General features: G+C 36.9%; 2 protein-coding genes across 3 annotated transcripts; one reads left to right on the top strand and one right to left on the bottom strand.

The window, feature by feature from the left end:
* Positions 1-64: 64 nt before the first annotated feature.
* LOC121424900 (low-density lipoprotein receptor-related protein 5-like) lies at positions 65-10,523 on the bottom strand. Of its 2 annotated transcripts, none has more exons than XM_041620768.1 (6): positions 7,050-7,212; positions 6,112-6,372; positions 5,286-5,519; positions 4,535-4,703; positions 2,290-2,411; positions 65-1,670 (listed from the first exon to the last, which is right to left on the bottom strand). In XM_041620768.1, the coding sequence occupies exons 1-6, from the start codon at positions 7,198-7,200 to the stop codon at positions 1,423-1,425; spliced, it is 1,185 nt and encodes a 394-aa protein (XP_041476702.1). In that variant the 5' UTR covers positions 7,201-7,212; the 3' UTR covers positions 65-1,422. The 2 variants fall into 2 exon arrangements, 1 of the variants encoding a protein (XP_041476702.1); XR_005971455.1 differs by lacking the exons at positions 65-1,670; positions 2,290-2,411; positions 4,535-4,703; positions 5,286-5,519 and adding exons at positions 7,900-8,088; positions 8,502-8,906; positions 9,222-9,288; positions 10,372-10,523 and having other exon boundaries at positions 6,287-6,372; positions 7,050-7,256.
* A 1,556-nt stretch (positions 10,524-12,079) lies between these two features.
* Positions 12,080-14,500, top strand: LOC121406575 (galanin receptor 2a-like). The gene has a single exon (XM_041597585.1). It carries the CDS (start codon positions 12,359-12,361, stop codon positions 13,409-13,411), a length of 1,053 nt encoding a protein of 350 aa, XP_041453519.1. The 5' UTR covers positions 12,080-12,358; the 3' UTR covers positions 13,412-14,500.
* The last annotated feature ends 5,600 nt before the right edge of the window (positions 14,501-20,100 follow it).

Raw genomic sequence — 20,100 nt, 5'->3', positions numbered from 1 at the left:
GAAAGACGGCTCGAAAGTGGCGTCATATTCTTTTGAGATACCAAAGGGTTTAGGTCCACATGTGTCCCGTTTTTTGCTCCATTACTTTAATTTGACACTGCCCTGCTCGTATGGCAGGGGTTGAGGCAGAGGGCGTCTCTTCCTACTTTTTTCCAAGTATAGTCTAAACAACAACAAAAAGAACCGTATACAAATGAAAAGAAAGACCACAGAATAAGAGGAAATAAGGTAAGGGAAATCTTTAACATCCGTATTGTTCGATTTAGAAAAAAAGGACTCCACTTTGTAGAAGTCTTAATTCCCTCTAATTCTGTCGCCCCTTTAGCTATTTTTATATGAAGGCAGTGTTCCTTGTATGTGAAATGCAATTGGATCGCATATCTTCTCAGATATGCGAGGGGCGACTGAAAACTTTGGATCTTAAGAGAGTAAGAATTGAGATATCAAGACCAATTTTGGTTTATAAAATCTTTCTCATTTCTGATATCCTACAAACAATGTCTTTGTCATAAAAAATATCTGGTCCTTTATATGTAAAATTTACAGGTTCCTGTTTCAAGTGTCTCATAAATAAATGGACGAACTTGACTTTGCCTTCTTTGGAATTGCTGACATGGGATGCTTCCATTGTATTCAATGCTCATCGGTGTCAGGCTGATAGTTTCGAACCTAAGTCACAAATCGTTCCCAGAATTCGGACGGGTTAGCCTTAACAAATGCCAAGTTTTCATTCTGCGGGTGGTGTGCTTTTGTCCAGGAGTACAAAGTTATGGTACCAAGCTTGTAGATACCTCTGATTTTATGATTTGATACCTCTTGTTAAGATTGCCGCGATCCATGCCGAGGAAGAGTTCGTTGTTCTCTGAAGTTGTTGCTGTCAACAACCTCCTTGAACTTGGTCTATCGTCAACACTGTCTTTGCCACGTTTTAACTGTGGCAAATGAGGGGGCATGTTCACCTAATCTGCCCGACGGTCATGCCAAGCTGGGACCATGCATTTAAGCAGCTCGATACTCGGGTTTATCAATTTTTCATGAGAAACCCGACACAAATTTTTCAGGAACCTGTAAAATAAGACTAGATATTGCTATGACCAAGAAATTCAGTGGGTAGGATTGAGAATCATAAAAGATCGTATGGACCAAATTTGGTTTTCATGTCCTTCATAATGGAATAAGGGACGGAACCAGAGGGATGGCGGGCGCAGGATGCTGCCGCCCTTATAATTTGCAAGTAGTGAAAGGGGGAAAAAGAGGGAACAACTTATGTATAAAAAAAGGAAGGTAGAAATGGACTGAAGGGGCAAAATAGCATAAGAAAGAGAGTTTTCTACCGTTTAGCTCTTATTTTCATTGAGAAATGAGATCATGTCTCGCCCCTTCTGTCGAAATATCTAGGAATTACTGATGATAATTAATGTATCAATTGATCGAAATCGCCCTTGCATCTGCAAAGATAGAACCCCCTTCTGTTGTAACGGTGGAACCTTGGGTGGTTGATGAGACACGAAGCATGGAATCATCGCCGTCTACCCAGTATAACAATCCGCCATAGTAGCCCAGCCCTCTGACCGTTACTGCTGCCTGCAGAAAATACGCTACGTTTGACCCATCCAAATCCATGTAGATGATGTCTTCGACGTTGGAATCCACTAGGAAGATTTTTTCGGCTTTAAATAAGAGATTCGATTGAAAGATGAATTATTGTCGTTGTTTTTTATATTCATAGTTTATCATGTTCATTTATTGGTGTTATAATTGTTAATGTTATTATCGCCAACATGATCATTATAAGTATTAGTATTCTTCTTATTCTATATATTCTATCATAATTACTATCATCATTTTTCTTTGTAATAATCCTCAGATCTCCCATTGGATCATCATCTTCATTATCCACAACCATCACTATCTTCATCGCCATCATCATCATCATCATCACCATCGTCATCATCATCGTCATCATCATCATCATCGTCATCGTCATGATCATGATCATGTACATCATCATCATCGTCATAATTAATCATAAACATCGTCAATATTAACCACAGTGTACCGATTATGCTGGTGGTGATTCGTGGGATGATTATCATGATGACCATAGAAATCGAACCAGACAACAAAGACCATCTCGAAAATGTCTAATCATAGACGTCCTTATTATTGAGAAAAACACACCTTAAGAATAACAGTTATTAGAAAATAAACAAAGAATAACTGCCTATTCACCCAAAAGTCTAACAAGCTTCAATGTGAACCGAGCTACCAAAATAAACGAATGCTTACTGTCTGAATCAACGGTTAAAGCGATAACATCTGAGAGTGGGGAACCTGAGAAGACGACCATGCGATTGATTCCATCACAATCGATACGTTCAATAGTACCATCATGGCTGAAATAGACATGCCTAGTAGAGAGAGGGAGAGAGAAAAAGAGGGGGGGGGGGGGAGGGGGAAAAGAATAGAAAAAAGGGATAGAGATGACAGTAAAAATAGAGTCAAGCCCTGCTCACGCTCCGCGATTATTTGCGATCTGAATTTCAAAGAAAGTGTAAAAACATTTGATATGGACATTCAAACCGATAAAATCATAGGGCTCACAGGCCTAATTAATTTCCCATAGACTCGTGTGTTAAAGTGGCACTTAACAAGAATTAATAAAAATAAGAAGGAAATTCGACGGTTGAATGTTTACTACCAGTGGATAGGATAAATGTCTGACATTCCATATCTGACCAGAAAAGGGTACATCGACCAGCTCATTTAAAAAATAAATCAGCATTTATGAAGACTACACCTGACGGGACCAAGTTCATCATTCGAGAGAGTAAAATGACCCTAATTCTTCCGCAAGTTAAAATATAGTTCAATAGTGGTGACATATCTTTCCCATAGGCAGCGGAAGCGGGGGGGGGGGACGGGGGGACGTGTCCCCCCTAAATTTTAGATGGGGGGACGGTCCCCCCTAATTTTTTTTTAACCTTTTTTTTTTTTTTTTTGCTTGTCAATTTTTTTCCAGCGTCCCCCCTAAAGTCACGTGGACCCCCCTGAAACGTGTGTTGTCCCCCTAAAATTCAGGTTGATGACTTTTTTTTTTGGCTTGTCAAAAAATTTTGGCTAGCCACTCCTAAAATTTAGGTTGATTTTAACCTTTTTGGGGGGCACTTGTCCAATTTTTTTACCTGTGTCCATCCCAAAATTTCAGGTGGACACCCCCTAAATTTTTGGGCTTCCGCCGCCAATGGTCTTTCCAATTTGGAAAAAGTAAGTTCAGTAGGTACCCTTCCTTGAATCAGTGTTAGATTGTCAGTCATATTCATTCATTTTTGTCAATCAGCAATATCGAATTTAAAAATTGAGCAATGGGTTGGGTCGAATGAATATCTATCGCCTGCCAGTTGTGATTAGGCCCGTGCAACCCTTAGCGATAAGAGTTCAGAATTTTGATAAGACTATATACGAAATTCAGTCTAGATGGAGCCTCCCTGTAAGAATAAAAACAAATTAAAATCCAAATCGTGATGACGTCATCATCGACTGCAACCTAAATTGGGATTTGGACTCTGACCACAGGACTTGCCGCAAAGCAAAATTATGATTTCATTATTTCTTACACTATGCCGAACTTCAGGCGGCTCCTGGTTATTCACTTAACTCTCCTCCTTTTCAAGACTTTCATAGTACTTCTTGGAACTTTCAAATTTAATGCAAGTTGCGATCTATTAAAGAATCGCATCGCAACGAATCGCATATTGTGAACCGTGCTTTAAATACATAATGGAGCCTTTGTGGTTGTCAGTCCGACAAAGCTTCAGTATTCAAATTTACAAAGGTTTTCTTTCCTTCCATTAAGAATATTAAGTGGTTAAATTGTAGGCCTAGATGTGCAAAAAAATCGATACTTAAGTTCCTTGGATTTACTTCATTACACATTGTTGTATTTTCATAGCAACTATCTACGCATGCAATCACATTCTGTCTTTTTTCAACAGTGTACATAGAAATAATTCCAAACTTATTATAAAAGCGTTCACACCAAAACACCAACACAATGATTGTTGAAATATGATTTGCTTGGTGACATATTCTTTGTATAGTCTATTTATGGTTTCGGTATTTTCCTGTGTAAAGAGAAATTGAATTACGGATAAAAAATACTCTTTAAATTCGTTAAATATTTCATCACAATTATGAAGAATTGTACAATTTGATATCAATCATATGTATGTTAGTACATGTGATTATGTAAGCACCAAGCAATGAAACAATTTCACGTCTAATCAATAAGTAAACAATTGAAATATGATCACAATTGTAATCATCAATATTATTTATTCTATTCGTCAGTACACTTTAATTTGCATTTGCAAGTGACTGTTGTAGCTTTCATAATATATGTTTGCAAACATGATAGGGAAATGCTTTTAATCATTAAACCATCTCTTTGAATCTGCAAAACAATGGCGAGATAATGAGATACACAAGGGAGGGGTGTGTGTGTGTGGGAGAGAGAGGGGAAAATAATACTAACCCTTTAGAGCTGACAACGTGCACGGCCTTAGGAGTACCAAGGCCAGTATTGATGAAGTCACTCGGCGAAACATCGTTGTAATCGATATCGTACTCGACGATGACATCGGGTGGGGATAAGACCACATACAGACGGCGATATCGATCATCGAGTGATAGATCCATGATACCTGTCGTAGATATGTAAGATATCTCTTTACTTGTGTGCTTTTCATTCTTGTTTTTTTCAAAGATCTTTATGTGGTTTAATTGTGAAACGCACCATCATTATGATCAATTTTACCTGCAGGGTACTTCCTCTTTGTTATTTAATATTCGTTTATCCTGCTTGAAAAGTGTATATTCTTTAAACAGAATGACGGTTTACTACTCTTTATTCATCAATTCATTTATGTATCCTAGTATATATATATTTTTGTAATTGAGTAGATACATTGTGTCCATTTTCATGTAATTTTCTTTCATGCTAGAGCCTTCACACTTCGCCTCACATATTTTTTTTAATGATATTATAATTATAAACAAAAAGTATTGTAATCGACAAGTGTAAAAAACGCAGAGTAGGCCTGTTATAAGAGCACAAATGCGGTCAATTAGAATTTGTATACGTTTTCGGTTTGGTGTGCCAATAAGAGTCGAAAGAAGGATGCCAGTACAAGAGACAGCATGTTAGTCTAGCACGAAATAATTAGTGACATGATTGTGGTGTTTTATTTCTTCATCTTAAGAAAAATCAAGACAAGCCCTCTTACGATTTCCAGCGCCACTTGTTAGATTCATCTGTTGCTGATAGGAGCCATCCAGTCTAATCCTATTCAATTGGTAGATTGATTCTGCAACGTATGCATAACCTTTGACCGGATCGTACGTAGCTTTCAATGGGTACGTCACAAAGCTTGGTATCTCGCTGAATTGCATTTTGATGATGTCGGCCGTCCATAGCTTTTTCCCCTGCTCGTCGCTAACAAAGATTCGCTTTGAGTTGCCTGCGAATGAAGTAAATACGTTTGCAATTCGATTAAAGATAAGATCAAGTTGTGATATGAAAACAGAATTATCACAAAAGAAATATAGCACAAACTAACAAAAAATAAATCACCAAGCTAGTTTTCTTAGGTGTGTGTGGGGCCTATGCCTTCCTTTCATCATATTATCGACAAGCGCCTTGGCAAGTTTGTATAAGTAGCATTCACGCCTTCTAATATAAAAAAGAGCTGTTTGCCCACCTTTTTTTTAAACCAAAACAAGGAAGCAATGACGAGTTACTCCAGTCGCCTTCTCGGGGCACTTCTAAGCTTCTATGTGCGCGGTAGTCAGTACACAGAAAAAAAGGAAAAAAATTGTCTTATATTTCAACCAATAAATGTGTAGGCAAATTTACCTTATTGTTCTGTGAGTAATTCTATACAATTTGGACAGCTGCAGGTGATTCAATTATAGGATATAGCCCTATAAACTGTTCATCATTTTTACTACTGCTTTCAAATAAGTTTACACAGAAAGCCCATTTCCCATCAGTATTTCTTTTCAAATGATTCAAATTAAACCTCTCGTTTGTTTTACAAATATTTGACTCACCTTCTGGTGTATTCACTTTAAGAAAGTACACATCAGAGTCATCAGAACTATCCACTTGGTTCAATGGGTTAGCAAGAATACACTCCCGTGTCTTCTCCTTGTAAGCAAAGATTGAACAACTCGAATTGGAGATGCACGATGAGCCGCATCTCATTAGGTTCGACGAAAATTCATTGGAAAAAATGTTTTGAGCAATTGGGACGTTTCCTTTTCTCCCGACAATAAATGATCTTATCTTTATTTCCTCTTCGAGCGTAACACCTGTAGGTAAACAATAGTTTCAAGCAAAGACGTCATGATTTTTTTTTTTATTTTTACATCACAGCATATTCGTAATTGGATGGCATTGGGATTCAAGTGTCTCGCCTAAACAAAGTTCGGCAGAGACCTACTTTATATCACTTTTCATTTAGGTCTGTTTGAAAATTTTAACGTTTTGTTCAACCTGCTCTAATTTCTTTATTTCTGCAAATTTGTTCCGACCTGGTACAAATGATCTTTGGGTAATACAATGGGGTCAAATGTCATCTAGGGGTCAAAAGGTTGAATTATATGAGGTTATGTTCATCCTATTTTAAAAGTCTTTGTTCAACTTGCTCTCATTTCTTTATTTCTGCATCAATTTTGATCACACATGGTTAACATGATCCCTGGGTAATACCACATGTAATTCGTGAACCAACCTTATTATATGAACATTTTGTATATAATCATTCGATATTCTTTAAACTAACATAATTTGAATTTGTCCGCTTAATAAACAATCGACTATGTGATTTCGATGCATCATAATTGTGATGCGCCATGGAGACTCTAGCATAATTTATTGCTAAATATAATTATACAATTTTTCATCAATACCACATTGCATTAAGGCTCAATTGTTCATATCCTTATACATGTTATAGGTGAAGATTGTCCTGGGTATGCAGATGTACCTATGTCTTTTTCACATATAAAGTGATTTTTGCTGGTACAAAGATCATCTGTCCACTTATATCCATCTGCAGCATTCATCCTAAAACAATCCGATCCCTCGTAAAAAGGCGAAGGGACATAATTGGTGTAGTTGAAATCTTCGCCGTCCATCCACTTGTAATTTCCGTAGTCCGGTTGCTACAAACCCAACCAGATAGCTGTATAATCTTGAAATGAAAACAAAAACGGTCAGTTAAACAGATTAATACAGGTCTTTAATCATTAAATCTATATGTAATCCCATCGATATTGATCGATAAATATTCAGCGCCTCATGTGATCCAGCAATCAATCAATAATTGCAGTTGTTATAACGCTCAACATCCAATCAAAATGGAAAATAATATCTGTAATAGCCACAACCGCATGGCGAAGTTACTCAATAGGCTTTAAGGAACTATTAATTAAAACATCAATTGATTTTAACTGTTATTCAAACATCAAGTAACTTCAAGGAACTAATATTCAAACATACGATTAATTTACGCAAATCAAGATTAAGAACGTCTTGCTTTTTTTGGCGGTTAACTTGACTTCTTCTTTCATTACTTTGATAACAACAAGCTACGGAAAATCTATAAACTTTAAAATCTAGCAGTACTATATATGGCTATGATGATAACGTAATGGCACTGAGCACGCTAGTTTGTTTGTAAAAGATTTCGTTCTTATGATATATTTTCAGGAATCACAGGAGAATACAATTACAGTAGACTGTAAATCATGTAAAGTTAACTGGTGTAATGTAACATAATGAACAATACGCCTACCCCAGGCACGTTTAAAAAGAGAAAATGAATGTAACCTTACTTTGTGCTTTGACTTGTTCTACGATGAACAATCTTTCAGCTTCAGTGTTCAATGTCAACATGTCTGTGCCAGTATTACTGCACATGTCTCGGGTGTCTTGGTACGTCTCAGGCTTTGACGCCTGGTTCCAGACAAAGTAACACGAATCGCCGAACTGCACTGGCCCAAGCGGGAACAACATAGAACAATCTGGAACAAAGTGATAAAGATTGCACAGAATATTGCTTCGTTTTACCGACCTCACTTAAAAAATCAGGAACATTAGAATAGCCTTGATTTATTAAACAAGACACATAGATAATTATATATATATCTTTTTTTGTCCGTTTTTTTGTTTGTTGGTCAAAATGAAACTTTTACTCTTTTTTTTTTGGGGGGGGGGGGCAACAACAGATTGATAGTTTTCAGAATAAACACGTAATAATGTGGGCTTTTACATTGCATGATTATTGGATTTACTAGAGACGTTCAAGAATTTATCGAAGCGTTTGTGAAAATAGTTACCGACAATAAACTTCTTTAAATAAGCGTACATACACATCAACACAAAACAACAGCATCCAGGGCAATACAAAGAACAAAATAAAGACCAAGTTACAGACCTCCATCTGGTGCATTCTCGAAAGGAGCTTCACATATAAAATTGTAATAGCCTGATCCGCAGCTTTTGTCGTACCAGCCGAAACCAAGCGTAGCATCCATCCTGATACAGTTTGTCCTCTCATCGTGTGGATCAAACGCTGTTCCCCAGAAACTTTCATTCAGTGGTGACCCGTCCACCCACTCAAAGTGCAGGGCATTATGTTGTGTAATGCCGATCCAGTAATTGAAGCCTCCGCCTAACGAGTTCAGGTACCCGACCAGGATGGAGTCTTCCTCGGCAGTAGACGGTGATGCAAGGGTTGCGCCAACGGATGAGCATAGATCTTGCGCAGTCCCTCGAGCCGCAGGTCTTTGGCTGAAGTAGTAGCAGGTGGCATTGAGTTGAATGAAACCAGAGGGACAAGCTGGCATATGGAATGAGGAAAACGAAGATTTAGATTAGAAATACGTTCGTTTGAGACAGTTTAATCTATATACATGTAGTTAAGAGCCGCTGTTGATGCACTTGCCATTTGCCATGATGTTGATGGCTCAGGTGTTTCAAACAAGATTTTATATCCGATAAAGATATGCCTTATTTACTCTGAGCTTAGGGACAGTCGATCAACAGTTCTTGATACCGTCGAAGGAGATTTAAGTTTTCGTTGTCACTTAATGTTTTCCACTAGTTAGTAATGTTCGTTGGCTTATACGCCACCGTGTAAAATAATTTTACATACCAGATGCCTCAACATGCTTCGATGAGTAATATCCGATTAGCAGTAAATGGAGATAGATTCCCAGAAACTGCAATGAACAGGAAAGAGGAAAAATAGACTGAGAATATCGGTGCTTGCAAATACCCCAGTCTACAGTAGTCTAGCTGTCTGTGGGAGTTTCTTCACATAAAATAAACGTATTCATCTTTCCTATTATTTTGGTGGTTGGTTCCTGTTGTAGCAGACAGGAGTCGGAAATCTTAGATCCTCCCCACGTCATTCTTTGTCTCTATATTGTAGCTCTTTTTCTTTTTGGCCTATTTTTCTACTCATTCCTCCTTTATACCATAAAAGGTTTTTGTTTTCGTCACCATAAAGTATTGACCTTTCTCTGCACAACTAAAGCGACCACTGGGTAGTCGTACAACCTAGGTACTCGTTGCGTCAGAGGAAATTAGACACAATATTAGAACGTTTACATATTTAGTTATTCTGTAATATGTTCCTAAACCTACTTGAGAAACGTATCTGATAGAACAGATTTCTACAGGCATGACAGAACACGCAAAGTCACACAAATGATTTAAGGCAAAAGGTTAAGATTTCCATGAGGACAGTCCCACATACTAGTGTCTTTTAAAATCTCCTACACATTGATTGACGTCATTCAAGAACGTCTTTTGAATTATGTTAAACTAAAGCATCGCCTGCATTATGTTTATTAGAATTTCCTATTTGGACGAATCATGGTACTTTCACTAAAAAAGATGACTTACGCCTGAATTTACATCTTGATGAAAACGAAATGATTTAATGGGATATGAGTATTGACAAAGTCATGAATAAAGGACATGTCTGCCAGCAGACTGCAATGATGCCTATCTTCTTTAATACCTATGGTAGCCTTGCATATAATTCTACGATGTCGAGTTTGGCTAAAACATCAAAAATTTGTATAATTCCCCATCACCGATGGGCTGACCTGATTCGTAGATAATAATAACGAAGATTGAAATATTCCCTATAATCATTCTTCAATTGTGCCAGAATCGTGACCATGATGACCTTATCAAATTTTGATACAAATTCTCTGCTATTTACAAAGATGAAACGTGCCCCAAATAAATATAAATCTAATAAAGCTGACAGTAAATGAACGAAGTAAACTCACGGATTGGGGATTGACAGTAGACATCGCTGTGAGATGCGAAGATGATTGCTCAAGCATCAGATGCTGACAAAAGTAAGTTTAATCTGTAATTAGATAGGTCACTATGTAGCACGTAGGGACAAGTTGGAAACGGCAATGTCGTGTTAAGCACGATATAGCTTATGTGAGTTACGATGCTTACTTAGTAATAATTATCAAAATGACAGATAAGACGCCCTGATCATTCAAAGGATGGCAATATACTTTACATGTCACTAATCTTTCTTGGTGTGGAATGATGATTATGGATTTATCGATTCCCGCACACTGTTTTGAGAGATCATTTGAAGGATACTTCCAAGCAGCTAACGCAATTAATATTTCCCTTATTGAAATTTATTTCAACAGAGGAAAAATAGGTCGATCATAATCAATTTTTTTTCGAAAATGAATTGTTATTTCTACCTCGAACCGTTTGAAACGGACAGCATATCTCTGTTACTACTTCTGTTTGGTAATTAATCAAAGTAATAAAATCCGCAACATAGTGTACGCATTATTTTGCTGTCAGTGAGTGAGTGTGTGGGTGAGTGTGTGTATGTGAAAGAGGGGAGAGGTTTACCAAATTTTATATTTGTGCAAGCATAATAAATAGGAATAAACTGTTACAGAATGAAAGTTCTCCACATGCATCAATCTAACCTCTCTGACTGATTTATCTTGTCATACAATCATAATCGTCTTTTTTTAAACACCCGAGTGCCTATGACCACGAAAATAGTAATAACAGTGATATTACACCGCATTGTATCAATTTTTTCAATTTCAGTAAAAGCCCAAGGCGTTGCAAAATGCAATGATGAAAGAAAAAAAGAGAGAAAAGGAATAATGTTCACCTGCCTATAGAGAGCACGGAATGTGATTCAAACATCAGAAAATACTACGGAATTGTAGGATTTCTTTTGTGCAGATAAACATATTTTTAAAGATAGATCACTGCTACTTTTGTTTGATAAATTGACCAGATCTTAAAAAGAACAAGTAATGAATTTCTACAATTTTTCATTCTGTGATGTCACCTGTGAGCAGCTGGTTCATAAACCATTTTCAAATGCTTATCAAAAGAATGCATATAAAAAAATCACTTTTCAAAAGCTTCTTAAAAGTGATTTCACCTTTGCAATTGATTTAGACCTATCATTAGGCACACTGAATATCATGAAACTTAACGAAACATATATTCTGCAGCTTCCTTTTCGAACTCCTTCCCTCATATTTAATTCAAACATGTACGGTGCACCTCCATACACGCAAACCCACCTACATCCCCCCCCCACACACCCTTACTCCAAACTCATATGCCTTCACCCACACGCCACCTTATATTTCGGCGACACGCTCCCAACGCACTCGCACGGAAGTAACTTGTCCGTATTATCCTGAATAGTTAAACCTGGTGTGAATGTCAGCCTTTTCATAAATTATGCATTTAAAAATCTCTTGAAGTCAATGAACAGAATATAGGCCTATTCATGCATATAGCTGACCTGCCAAAGGATTCGTTGATCATGGTGATTGTCACTTTTTCCCCATTTGTTTTCAATGCCATTCATGCAAATAAGATGAAACAATCGACCTTGCATTACTTGAACGCTATTCATCTTCCTTTATGAAAGAAGAATGTCTAAAGTCGGAGCATCACTTTACAGCATCGGGAAAATTGTGTCGCATCCGAACAAACGATGACGCACTTTAGATGAGTAAGCTTTATTCAACGCGATTACAACGACTGTGCTCAACATGACAGTTCCTACAATATACTCTCAACTGAGCTCAACAGATTGTTTTTAGACAAATCTGAATGCCTTTAATTAACTTTTTAATCATGCAAAATCTTTCTGGTGATACCTTCACATTTTATGTTGTATATAACTAGGAGAAAAGATTATCATAACTTTCTTCGGTTAAAGATTACATCAGGACATCAGTTGAACAACACTTTCTGAGGATGTCGTCAAACGGAACGGATACTGCAGTCATGACAACGAATGTTGAAATGGCTGAGGTAGGATGGTCCTGGAAGTCATTCTTGTCATCATGGTCTGACCTGATGCACCTTATTTCTGCCGTTCTGGGTATCATCGGAAACTTGCTCGTCTTGCTCGCTCTCTGGAAACGGCGAGCATCTACTCGTTCTACCGACAGACTGATTGGTGCCTTGGCCTTAGCCGATTTTCTGACATCCATATTCATTATCCCTTTGCCCGGAGCAATAACGGTCCCGTCCTCTATAATGGGGAAAGTCTACTGCAAGATGGTGTTGCCTGGACTGTTCCTGTTTGTATGTTTCACTTCATCCATCTATATCCTGATGGCCATATCTATTGAACGGTACATGGCGGTTGTTTACCCGTTAGTCTACGGTCGTCTTGTAACGCGTAGAGGACTCCTCCCAGCCATCCTGGCGTTCATCTGGTTCAGTACGTTTAGTGTTTACTTCGTGTTCGTCATGACCGTTGTAACAGTTGATCCTGGATCTCACAAGTGCATTCTTGATTATGCATCTACAGCGAGTCAAGTCGTAACAGGGGTGTTTTATTTGATTTACCGTCTTATCCTACCCACTACCGTTATGCTCACCACCCAGATTCTCATTGCGAGAAGTCTCCATCTTCGTTCGGCTCGTTACGGTCCCAAGAAGGGTGTTTCCTTCCACGTCAAAGCTCGTAACCGTGTCCTACAACTGATGTTGATTGTTATCCTGGTGTACATCATCTGCTGGGGACCAGGACAAATCTTCTTTTTCCTTTATTCAGTCGGGGCAATTCCGCCAACCTTTATTGGCAGTACATTCCACACGTTTGTGATTGTTCTAACGGCGTATAACTCCTGCCTCAACCCTATCATATACGTTGCCTGGTTTCCGGAATTCCGCTGCGCCCTTAAGCAAGTTTTTAACTGTAATATCGCAAGCACCTCTTCGCCGATATTTCATCAAGACGAAACCGGGGATGATAACGCTGAGAGGCGTGAGACGGATTCAACGATGACTAACATTTAACTCGACAAGAATTTACACGAGATTATCTTTCCTTAGCTCTTGTGTATCTCATATTGCCTTGAATTAAACTCGTGAACTCATTCATCTTGATCGGGCAATGTATAGCTTACGCGTATTAATCCCCCTATCTTATAATTATATCTTGTTATTATTATTATTATCATCACAATTACATCATCGTTACATTTCAGAAAGTAATATTTTATTTCTAACATAACAACTTTAAGAAGTATTTATTAGAGCCTGGGAGACACCTACGCAAGATTCAATTTCTTTGAGGCACACTGAAATGGTTAAAACAAATGGAGATACAAAAAATATCATTACTTTTAAATTACTTATTTACATCATTATGTCGAAAGCAAAAGAAGTATTTGTTATTGAAATACAATCTGATTTAGCATTATTTTTATAAGATAATTAAGAAAGTTACCCGTATGATTATGAAACAAATCTAAGGCTGTTGTTGTAATATAAATATATCTATCTACATATATAAATATATACATATGCAATTCATTACCTGCAGTTATCTGATGAATTTATAGTATATGACTAAATTTTTAAATGTTTATCTAGATAATGAAGAAGCTGTAATCGCGGTTAAATAGAATAGCAATTTAATGGATTTTGGTATGATAGTTTGAAGGTCATTCTAAAGTAATATCAAATTTTGAGGCAGTTTACAGAAATGTATATAATGTCTGTTGCTCCATTATGTAAATATGCTTCTCTTCTATCCAGGCCTGCTTCTATCGTAGAGCGATTGCCATGATTGTTCGTTGTCTATTTTACTCAATGGTAGTTACTTGGAAACAGATTTAAAGTGTCTTTGATATGAAACTGTGCTCGTAATACCCATCATGTGTGACTTCATTGCTTTTATTTGGTATTCACCCTGGATGTGGAGCTATCCTCTTCAAGCAATCTGCTTGCAGTAATTCTGCACTCTTTCATCCCCTTTCCTACTATGATTTTCCTTTATCCTTTTGGTTAATTTCCCCATCCTTTCATTTCCACACCGTAAACAACTGCGGTGTTAAAACTGACACCAGTTGGTGTTAATAGAGGACCACACCCTGAGGTGTTAAAATCACACCCTAGAGATTTAACGTAACACCAAAGAGTGTAAATGTAACAACAAAATATGTTGTAATAACAACTATAGGTGTAAAACTAACACCACCAATTTAACACCGGTGTAAAATAACTGGTGTGGTCTTCTATGTACACCGGTTAACACCACAGTTTTTGCTGTGCATCTTCTTTATATACATATTTATCTAGCTGACTTTTACTCGCCCTTCTACCTTCATTCCTTTCTTCTTCTCACTTCTTGTATAATACTACCAGGATGGTGGCAAAGAAATGGAGGGGTGGATGGGATAACGAACACATCTACTATTTTCAAGTGATAACAAAGAAGTAAAGGGACAGGTAGTGAAAATTAGCAAACACGAGTAAAGATAAAAGAGGAGAGAGCCAGGGAAATCCATGATAAACTATATATATAAAAAATGAAATCACGTTCACTTCAAGTTGCCTTCCATCAAAATACAATGGCACCCGCCAATGAATACGTTCAAAATCATTATCTCTATCACTGAAACTAAATTAGCACTTAACATGCCACATTTATTTGTATTGAAATATCAAAGAATTTGTTTTTAATCTTTAAGAAAATATGGAAGTCCACAGACATAATACAAGAAGCAATGTTGTTTTCCAAAGCCTGCACTGCCGTCATTAGAGAGAAAATGAAATATTACGATTGAAGAGATATGTACAATTGCACCAAAAAAAAACGAGTCCATGGCACGCTAAAGGTTAGGAAAAACGGTAGATAATGTTAAAGTGTGCGTAAAAATCAACGATATTGCAATTCATTGCTTTGATAAAAAAAAACGATTGGTACTTCTTTTTTTTCTGTGGATGGTATTCGTTTTAGAAATGAGATATTAGTTTTCTTCTTTCGTTACGAACCCATTAGAGGAGCTCAGCTAACGAAGCAGCTTTTGTATATTCATTGTTCACATTGTTTTGTCCCAGATATATGAATAAGCAAGGTTATGCGGTAAATTATTTAGTTCACTTATATCAGTATATATCGCCTTTTCATCAAACAAAGCGCACGCATTAAGGAAATGAATAAAAAACAGAAACACAAATAGAGAGTATAAAAATGAATTGATTGTGCAATCAATCAAAGATTGAGAGCGGTTTTGATGATTATTCTATTTAATGCATTTTTTTTTATCAGAGTATGAATTATATCGTGATTACATTATTTTGAGCCACATTGCAAATGTCAAACTGATGTTATTATTTATTTTATCTTAATGATCCTAACCGTGAGCATTGTAATTATAATTATGATTTTAATTTATATACTCTCCCCTGAATTCGTTCTTTATCCTGTAGATGGTATAAGAGGGAGAGAGAGGAAGATAGCAAAATGGGGGGGGGGTATTGGGAGCGAATGAGAGGAAGACAGAGAGAGAAAGGGGGAGAGAAAAGTGGACGTAGAGACAGAGAGATGGGAGTAAAAATCAAAGGGGTAAAAAACGTCGATAGAAGTAACATTCGTTTTCTTGAAGCAACATCCGTTTATAGAGGAAAAATGTTGATACTGATTGTAAAAAGTCATTTAGCATTTTCATAGAAATGATATATATTTACGGATGTGTGGGTAAGAAATTGTGCGTAAATCATACTACTACTACTACTTCTATGGTGACGACAATAATAATAATGATGATAATAGTAATGATAATAATAATAATCATAATGTTTTATTTACCCAGGATAGCCACTTCATTTAGAAAACCTACTCTACATGCGGGCCCTGTTTAACGCATTACCCTTCTTCAACATAAAAATAACAACAAGAATTTGGTACACTCTCCATAGTTAACTATATCGTATTACGTTTATGAACTTAAGGCTTGGTCACATCGCCCAAACTTTGTTGGAACGTTTCTTGAACGGTAGGGAGAGGGACCGAATCCTGACAACACTCGTCACTGCGCACAAAATGCTTTAGCGTTGGTCTAGCGGTGACGCGAGCGTTGATAGAGCGGCGTTCTGCGCATGCGGGCGTTGGCGTTGGGGTTAAAAGTAGTTTAGCGGCATACCGCTTTTGACAACGAAGCTGAACGGATCTCTTTGATAAATGGGCTCCTGGTTCATTTCTTCCCGTATTTAAAGCTTAATGCTGGTCCCGCTCCGACACCTCCATACCAACGCCAAACCCCCGATACCGCTCTAGCAATCACGCGTCCGCTGGTAAAACGGTAAAACCGCTCCATCAAGGTTTGTGTAACGTTTAATCACCGCCTGGGCAAAGCTGGCGAAGCAGCGGTGGTCCAGCGTTCAAGATTTCTTCGTTTAGATTTAGATTTATTTATTTTCGTTCAACAATTTTTTCAAAATATAATCAAAGTAACAATACATATTCAATATAATAGATAATACAGACAAATCAATGAAATTTCGTAACAAATGTTGAATATAAATTAAACAAAACCACAATTTGTTGCAGTAATTTTATCAATGAAAAGAAACAATGAACGGAGGGACTTCCCAAGAAAAGCAAAAGCTTGTAGAGAAGGCAAGCCCCGAAGCCCCGTTTGCCTAGCGGACCAGAGCGTCCACGAACTTGCGTCTAGCGGTGCCAATTTTTGATTGGGAATTGTTGGAGCGGTGGTGAACTTTGCCGGAGCGGAAAATTGCCCGCTCCTCACCGACCACAATTTTTTTTGTGCAGCTCAACGCTTTCGGAGCGGTACGAAAGACCGTCAGCGGTGGCCGAGCGTATACGGCGTTACCTCATCAACGGGAGCCAACTTCTGTTAAACGGTGAAGAACGGTAACGAGCGGTGCTGCTTTTTTTTTCTTCACCGCTCCAGGAATGATCCACCAAAGTTCTGGCGGTGTGATCAGGCCTTTAGGTGTGTGTGGGGTTTGTATGTGAGCCCTTAAATGAACAAGTTTCCATTTCAAAATCCCATTACACATCTTAATAAACACCAAAATGAATCTTAAGGTTCCCAGTGTAGTAGCATACGACCTTATAGTCAAAATGGCAAGGACGACTTACATCACTGTGTATGTGACCAATCTTGGTTGGAGGGGAGGTAGGGGCGAGTTTGAGATTTTTTTTTGGATAATCAGGGAAAGAGCTCTCCATTTTAGTAGTGACTGCATGTTACTTCGATTCTTCTTTCCATGATATGAAAGCATAAGACTTAAAGGAATATCGGGTTAATTCTGACATTTTATAAATAGGCCTACCCGCCGCCAAGATTGAAGATATAATCCGGTCTTTGATTTCCACATAACACATCAATGTCTGAATACGAAAGTCTCAGACAGGCGGCCAGCATCGTAAAGGCGACATTAGGTCTTTCCCATTAATACACAATCTTTTTTTTATAAATTGCTTCTCTGAATAAGAGTCGCGATGAAACGTCTGCAAAGGGAAATATCAAAATTACACTTGAATTGAAAAAAATGAGAACATTTCTTTATTTTCCATATTTCATGTGAACGAAATACATCGTGAAAGAACTTCATGAGTCTCTCTAAATGCATTTATGACTTTACTTGCGAAAGAATAAGTCATCTTTGTAAAGTGCTCGGTCTAATTGAATTTTGCCGGATTCTTTCAGAAAATAAAAAGATTCAGGCCGATAACAGTGAATATTAAGTATCACACATATATCATCATATATCATCCAATTCTTTAAGTTGAATGCCATTCGTAGACGTTAAGGTGTACTTTAAAACTAGATTTCAATTCGTCATGCGGACGAATTAGGTAGTCTGTCGTAGATAGATCATGTAGATAAATAAATAGATAAATACATAGATATACATGCATACATACATATACACACCCTTACGCACATACATAGTAGTACTGTCCATCTATCATTCTATGTATTACATAGAATGATAGATGGACAGAGAAGTAGATGATAAATTCATTGACAGATGGAAAGACAGATATATAACTCGATATAAATACATAGATCCATAGACAAACAGATGAATAGATAGATACACTGTAAAAAATGAAGTGCTCGTAGTGCAGTCACTATGCAAGCACTGTAAGTGCTAAATTAGCACTTCATCTTTTACAGTGTAGATAGATAGATAAATAGATGGATGGATAGATAGATAGATAGATAGATGAATAGATAGACAGGTATAAAAAAAAAACTATATTTTAATTCGTCACGCGGACGAATTAGGTGGTTTATCCTCTCAGTTTTTTTTTGAAAAACGTATATGAAAGATAGGTGGACAGATAGATGGATAGATAGAGATAGAAATATAGATAGATAGATAGATGGATGGATAGATAGATAGGTAGGTAGGTAGGTAGGTAGAGCGAGAGGTATATATATATATATTTGACAAGAGCATCGTTAGACAAATCACAAGGAGGAACAAAAAAATGTGATAATAAGCGATGTATAACGTGCCCATATATGCATACTACGGATAAGTTAGAATTTAAAAACAATGATAATAAAAAAACATTCAAATTGAAAGATTCATTTTCATGCACATCTTGGAATTTGATTTATTGCATGACCTGTAACGGATGTGGAAAACAATATATTGGAGAAACAGGAGGTATTTTGAGGAATAGAATGACCCTCCACCGTCAACACATAAGAGAGAAAAAATATCAAATTTTTAATGTAAGTAAACACATGTAAATATGTGCAAAAGGAATAACTCCAGAATTTTATGTTATACTTTTTTGCAAATTAAAAACAGACAATGAAAACGAACGTAAAATAAAAGAGAAACATTTAATTGACATATTTAAGCCGAAGTTGAATAGACCTTAACATTATATTATTGATAAGAACCAAAGGTTAGTCCATTTCTATTTTTAAAATGGAAATGGACTAACCATTGGTTCTTTTAATGGGTGCAAATAATAATGAAATATCTTTTGATCATAGCGCTTCAGATTATGACGTAAATTACGTCTTTTGATTATAGCGTTCTAGATTATGACGTAAATTACGTAATGATAACATTATGATTCCGTTGCTACGCAACGCATCTCATCAGCGTATACGTGCTTGGTATATGGCGCTATAGAGCGCAATTTTTGTATGAATTTGTTGTGAATCAATATTTCACTTTCTGAAGAATTAAAGACGAAACTAGTTAAAGTGGAATATTTGAACATTCTTTGACTATTCTTCATTTAGTTTGACTATTATATATATATATATATATAGATGGATAGATAGATTGGAACAATAAATTGGTGTGAGGGGCTATAGCCTATTTGTGAGTGAACCATTCTCTTGATTATTGATACAGTACTTAAAAAAATTTAAACTAGCATGTGTTTTTGTGCAGTACCCTTGTAGTAAAGTTTGGTTAGTTTCTGTCGGAACCCAGTTAATATAGTTTGATCGGGAAATACACAATTTGCAGACTAACCATACAAACGAGTCTTCAATCATGTCAATACGAGAGTCAAAGCGTGTAGACATGATTCGTTCGTCGACAGATTAAAGTGATTGGTTAACATTGGTTTGACTTTTAAAAAATCTGAGCTAGAAGGTCACACTTGTCACCAGTATCTGTGATATGTTACAAAAAATGAAGCCCAGAAAAAATTGCGTTTTTAATTCGAAAATAATTATTTAGTGCTT

Source organism: Lytechinus variegatus, chromosome 1 (genome assembly GCF_018143015.1).
Source record: "Lytechinus variegatus isolate NC3 chromosome 1, Lvar_3.0, whole genome shotgun sequence".
NCBI lineage: Eukaryota > Metazoa > Echinodermata > Echinoidea > Temnopleuroida > Toxopneustidae > Lytechinus > Lytechinus variegatus.
Note: the sequence above shows the minus strand (reverse complement) of the source record. Positions and strands in the feature narration are given on the sequence as shown.